Source organism: Carassius gibelio, chromosome A25 (genome assembly GCF_023724105.1).
Source record: "Carassius gibelio isolate Cgi1373 ecotype wild population from Czech Republic chromosome A25, carGib1.2-hapl.c, whole genome shotgun sequence".
NCBI lineage: Eukaryota > Metazoa > Chordata > Actinopteri > Cypriniformes > Cyprinidae > Carassius > Carassius gibelio.
In genome coordinates, this window is record NC_068395.1 from 9395908 (window position 1) to 9401907 (window position 6000).

A 6000-nucleotide genomic window follows, 5' to 3' on the forward strand; every position below is an offset into this window, starting at 1 on the left:
GGTAAGTAATCTTAAAGATTCCTAAGTGCATCTACTTTTGGTTTCACCTAAATACGCACAGCATCTCCCTGACATGACTGCTTCAACACTAACTGCGGTTACTGAAACCATACCTTCTTTCTTTGCGTGAACATTTGGGTGGCATTACGCAAATATTTCCACATAGTGACGTAGACATGTGGGAGCGTGTTTGAATGAGCCGTTATAGAGGACATGGGAGAGTCTTAACTTTGATAAAGAATATCTCTTTGGATTAAAGACTTTAGTTTTTGCAGCTTTACAGATCTTCTTTAAGCACCAAGAGCTTGTAACTCTCTAAAAAAAAAAAGAAAAAAAAAAGGAAACGTATCATATGACCTTTTTAAAACAAGGCCCAAATAAGTTCCCAGTCATAACTGTCACAGACACAAAATGGTTTTAGACAAACATTTTCAATTTGAAATTAATTTCAACAGTCTCATAAATGTCAGAAACTCTTCAGCATCAAAACCCTCCTTGCATCTATGCAGAATGGAGTCAGACTGCTATATATATGGTAAAAATGAAGTACATCACCATAAATAATACTCAAACTATTGATCTATATGTTTCCCCTGACACGTTTATTAATAATTTCTTGCATCTCATCAATTGCCATCCGCCCTCACTGATGGTTTGAGGAAATGAGAGAGTGTGTAAATAGGTTACTTACACTCTGCTCATTCAGTATCCCTGATCATTTTGAGACAGATCAATGAGAGAAGCTGACAGACACTGGGAGAGCAAGGGCAACATAGCACTTCCAGAGATGTGACTTTTGGTTCTGACCCAAAGCCCAGAGTGTTCTGCTTTGCAGAGTATGAGAATATAGGTCAGGGATTCAGCAAATGAATGCTTTGCAGACAGAACCCAGACAGCCTTAAGCAGGCAACACTATAGTGAGCAAAACGAGATGCAAAAGTCAGGCAAATGAGCAAGAAAATGAATGTAAAACACCCCTTATTTGTACAAATCTAGCATGTGATAGTCTGTCGAGTAACATGTCGTGAAGATGGATTTAAGTTTTTCCAAAAACAGGGACAAGTTCTTCATTTTTTCAGAGGATTTAATCAATCTTGCCCATCAGCTCAACTTGTCACTAGCAATATATTTAATAAACACTGGCCTGTAAACATGAGTCACTGTTATCCTCTAATGATTCAGGCACATTTCAAGCCCACTCACTTGAATCGTTTTTGCCATGTCAACATTGAAATAAACAGTCTTGACAGAGCAGGACACAAATGCAAAGAGGATGTGTTGCAAAATAAACTTGATTCAATTGTGTTAATTTAATAGACTTGAAAAGAGTCTGTTAACCCTGATGGTTTCCTTGACGCACTCCCTTTTGAGGAACATTTTCTTCAGATCTTCTCTCTGCAAGGAATAAGTGATAAGAACAATTTGTTATATAACCATGAAGAACAGTAGGGCCAGTCCAAATGCCTGCTGGGAACATGATGTTTTTAATTGAAGGCTGTTTTTGTTCACTCCACATTAGGCATTGGGCAGCACTCCTACATTCATTAATCTGCAGCGTCATATTTATATCTCAACTTTTATGAAGCGCAGAAATGGTGTTAGTTCTGAAAAGGATGTGAAGATAAAGCTTCAGAAATAATGCACATCAATAAAAGGGTGTATTTAGATTTGATGCACTAAGCAAAAATTGACTGATTAAAAGAGAGGGGGGGAGCGGATAGGAGACAAGACCAACTGGAGGAAATGAACATAAAGTTTGTTTTTCCCAACAGTTTCCAAACATCATATTTCTTTTACTTCACTATAACCATGGCAACCACACCAAGCAAAGTAGATTACTGAGGTGCTTCGCTGCAGAAAAGAGATATGAACATGGATATTTCCTCTGAAGAAAAAACAGTTAAAGGTGATTTTGTATGTTTAATTATGCTCTCATGCACATTTTAATATGCAGTGTCAGTGACAAAGATGTGAGCTATTCATAAGATGATTTATCCAACAGTGCGGTGCTAATAAAATATTTGATAATCCCGAAATGACACTGCAACACTAAACACATTAATATGCACAATTAAAATCATGCTACAGCATTCATGTAGTCGAGCTACATTCTTCATTAGTCTGTCCATGTATATATGACACCACAAGTAATAATTTAATATTTGAAGTATTAAATAAACGGCTGATCTTTCGGAGCATGTGCACGATGCCAAAAAATTAGCCCAAAGTATACTTCAGTTTTGACACAAATGCATAGCCTTTCGAAATATGTAATTGTACGTGAACTCAGGCTTAACATATTCTTATGTAACATAAACATATTCTTCCTGTCATCTCCAGTATTTGATATGGTTGTGTCTGTCCAAGCTGATGCCAATATTTAAAGGTATATTTCTCCATAAAATGAAAATTCTGTTATAAATTACTCACCCTTATGTAATTCCAAACCTGCAAGTCCTATATTCATCTTTGGAACACAAATTAAGATATTTTTGATTAAATCCGAGAGCTTTCTGACCCTGCATAGACAGCAATCCAACTATCAAGTTCAAGGCCCAGAAACGTAGTAAGGAGATGTTAAAATAGTCCATGTGACATTAATGTTATGAACCTACGAGAATAATAAATAATGACTTTATTCAACCATTTCTTCTCTTCCATGCCAGTCTTCGACTCGTATTCATGACAGTACCAGGACTCTTGCGTGTGGTGCTGCTGACGCAGGAGCCAGTGTTCTGACGTAGAACCTGGATGCGCTGTGCCTTGTTTACAAGCAGAGGAATACACAAACATGCATTGTGGGACTGTCATGAACAAGCTAAGAAGACTGACAAGGAAGAGAAGAAATTGTTGAATGTAGTCATTAGTCTTGTTTTCTTTGCATACAAAAAGTATTCTCTTACCACATTCTCGATGTCCTTACTACCTTTCTGGGTCTTAAATTCGTTAGTTGCATTACTGTCTATGCAGGATCAGAAAGCTCTCAGATTTCATCAAAATGGTCTTACAGGTTTGCAACAACATTAGCATGCACTAACCCTTTAATCCGAAAATATACTTTTTTTTTTTTTTGTCGTTGTTGTTGGTTTTTTTGCGCACATGACTTACGGAGAGAAATAGTGCAGACACTGGACCATGATGAAACTTTCTAGCACACATGTTGAGCGCTTGTGTTCGTGCATGCCACATAATAGAGTATACTTTTTAAAAAGGCTATGCATTCGACTGTGTGGATAAAAAAAACAAAGCAGACTTTGGATTTATTGTGTAAACATGCTGAACAAAGCTCAACAAGAGGGTCTGTTTTTCCAACTATGCCAAAACCGGACTCGTCTGATTTAAGCCAGTCAACAGCAACTAAAAAAAACTGTTGTGTTAATTTACAGACTTCACATTTAATGTTAATACTATTCAGCTGAATTATTGTCTCTCCAGTCAGAAAGGACAGAGATGATATAGCAGTCTGACTCTGGGTTGAAGAATAATCCCTAAAACACATAAATAAACCCAGTCACACCGTTTTGGTGTCAAGCATAGTCTTTCACAACACTGCAAAATTACCAGCTGGATGGAGAGGCATGATTTCCAATAATGTAACTAGATCAGAAGGCAAGTTAGAGAGACGCTATTTTTACATGGCATCTGTACTGGCTGATAGAAATAAGATGTTGAGGGAGTAGAGACCAATGAAATGTGTTTTTGTGCTGTGGATGTGGACACAGTGTAAACACCTGAGATTATGCGTGATCATTATTGTCAGAAGCCGTAATAGTTCATTATATTATGCAATGAAGATTCATTATACTGGACTTTACTTCAATTTAATTTTCTTTTAGCCCATTTTATGGTCACTTTATTTCCATTTTAACATTTTCTCATTTTAGCATTAAATAATTATTTCCATAAAGGTTCTTTATTGTCATCTTTGGTTTCATAAAAAAAATCTTTAACATCAATTAAACCTATTGTATCAAAAAGGTTCTTTATAGTTGAAAAAGGTACTTCACACTAAGAAAAATAATAATATAACAATAATAATAATAATGTAATTCTATATATATATATATATATATATATAGTAAAAAGTACAAATGCATATTTGGACTATTTAAGGACTGTTACAATGACTTTGCACTTTTATTTTCTGTCATGTTCTCTTGCTCATTTAGCATACTTTTTTTAGATTATCACAATGAAAGATTTTTCCATCATTTTCTAACTAATAATCATTTAATAAGTCTCTGTAATTCTGCTGATGTAAGCAGCCGAATTTCATCAAAAGACAAATGAGATGATGATCCAATGTTATAAAGTTTATTTATATAACTACAGAAAGTATGAAACAAATTAATAAGTCAAATCCAAGTATAAATGCCTTTTTCTCTTATGTACAGTGATAGTGACTTTACAAGTCCACACCGTCAACAGAACAATTCCCTAAAATCACTATGTTATAGCAAAATAATCTGTGAATAAATATAAGACACTTTTGAAATGTACAATAATTTGCTCCTCATCAAGTTCATAAGTAAGTTCACCATTCTGGCAGACTTACACATCAGGGTTTGAACCTTATTTTCTGTAAAAAATACATCTCTGTTATACCTCTTTTAGCTCGTTCATCAGCACAGCAGTGAATTATAGCAAAAAGTGACAGTCTACATCCTGCCCAGCATTGAAGAACCCATTGGAGTGTGCAGTCTTAAACAGGCACAAAGGATTAGTCTATTAAAATGGAATCAGACATGGTGTGTCCTCTGTCTCTTGTCAAGTTCATTACAGATGAAACCTCACCATTCCTCAAGTCTCATACGATAAACAAGGAATTTGTGTAAGCATTTAAGTGGTTTCTGAAATCTTCTAACATGCTACAACTTTGCTCTTGCAGAGGAGCTAAACAATCACTGTGCCAGTGTTACTCAAGTGGAATCTGCACATAAATGCATAACAACTATAGGTTAACGCCTGTGAAAGAGGAATTTAACAGGAAGATATGTGCGAAATACACTGAATTGCAGTCCTGTCATCCTTTGGAGCTTCCTCTCACTCTCTCAGTGCGTCGAGTCTGAGTCGCTGGAGTCCAGACTAGCCTGGGCAGACACTGCGCGGCAGCTCTGCGTGGATCCCGCGTGGTGCAAAGTCTGTGTGCTTCTCCTGAGACTCTCCAGCGATTGAAGGAAGGACCGTCTTGCCCTTTCTTCCTCCAGTGGCGAAGCCCCTTCCTCTTCCACTTCAGCGATCTCTGCGAAAGTCACCGGCTGGGTCTTGAAGCGGGTGTCTCGGGGCCGCCGTGTTCGGTTTCGGCCCCGAGCCAGACACTTGGGGACGGGTAGCTGCTGGGGAAACTCCTCCATGGCAGATGCCAATATGTGTGCGGGTAGAATGGCAAAACCCACCGTCTCCATCGGACGTGCAGCCATGTCTCTGGATGGCAAGGGTTGCAAGGGCTTCTGAGATGTTTGGAGAGGCTTGCAATTCTCCAGGTCTCCCTGTGGTGAAGGATCCAAAGTAGCTTTGTTTGTATCCTTCTTGTCTATATTTGACAGAAGGTGAAGCTAAGAAATGGCCTGAGAAGACAACTTCCAGAAGATGAGTGAGCTGAATCTCAGTTCTCTCTGTCTGAGGTTTCTGAGCGTGCCACTGACAGCTCTGGCTTTTATACTGCTTCACTCCCCTAACATCTCCCCACTCCGCTCTGGCTCCGCCTACCCACTGTGAGGAGTCATACCAGTCCCTCCGAGTCAGATCCTTGAAATAAATGCCAGCCAGAGAGGGAGTTGGGAAAGAGAAGAGGCGGGAGGGGCCGGAGGAAAGAAGATATATGCAGCTCTAACAGAGAGAAATAAACAAGCGGCCAGGAACAGAAAAATGGGCAGTGAGAGATCATGGGCAAAGAATAGATAAACAAAAGATAGTTAGATGATGAAAAGCTTTGAGGAAATGTACACAACATACTGTACAAATACATGGGGGCAAATCTCACGACAACATGTTCAGGTC

The 6000-nt window shown here is 38.3% G+C and overlaps 1 protein-coding gene across 1 annotated transcript; it reads right to left on the bottom strand.

Annotated features, from left to right (window-relative positions):
* Positions 1-4298: 4298 nt before the first annotated feature.
* LOC127946671 (uncharacterized protein C11orf96 homolog) lies at positions 4299-5683 on the bottom strand. Its single transcript, XM_052543379.1, has one exon. The coding sequence runs from the start codon at positions 5418-5420 to the stop codon at positions 5052-5054; it is 369 nt and encodes a 122-aa protein (XP_052399339.1). The 5' UTR covers positions 5421-5683; the 3' UTR covers positions 4299-5051.
* Between the last annotated feature and the right edge of the window lie 317 nt (positions 5684-6000).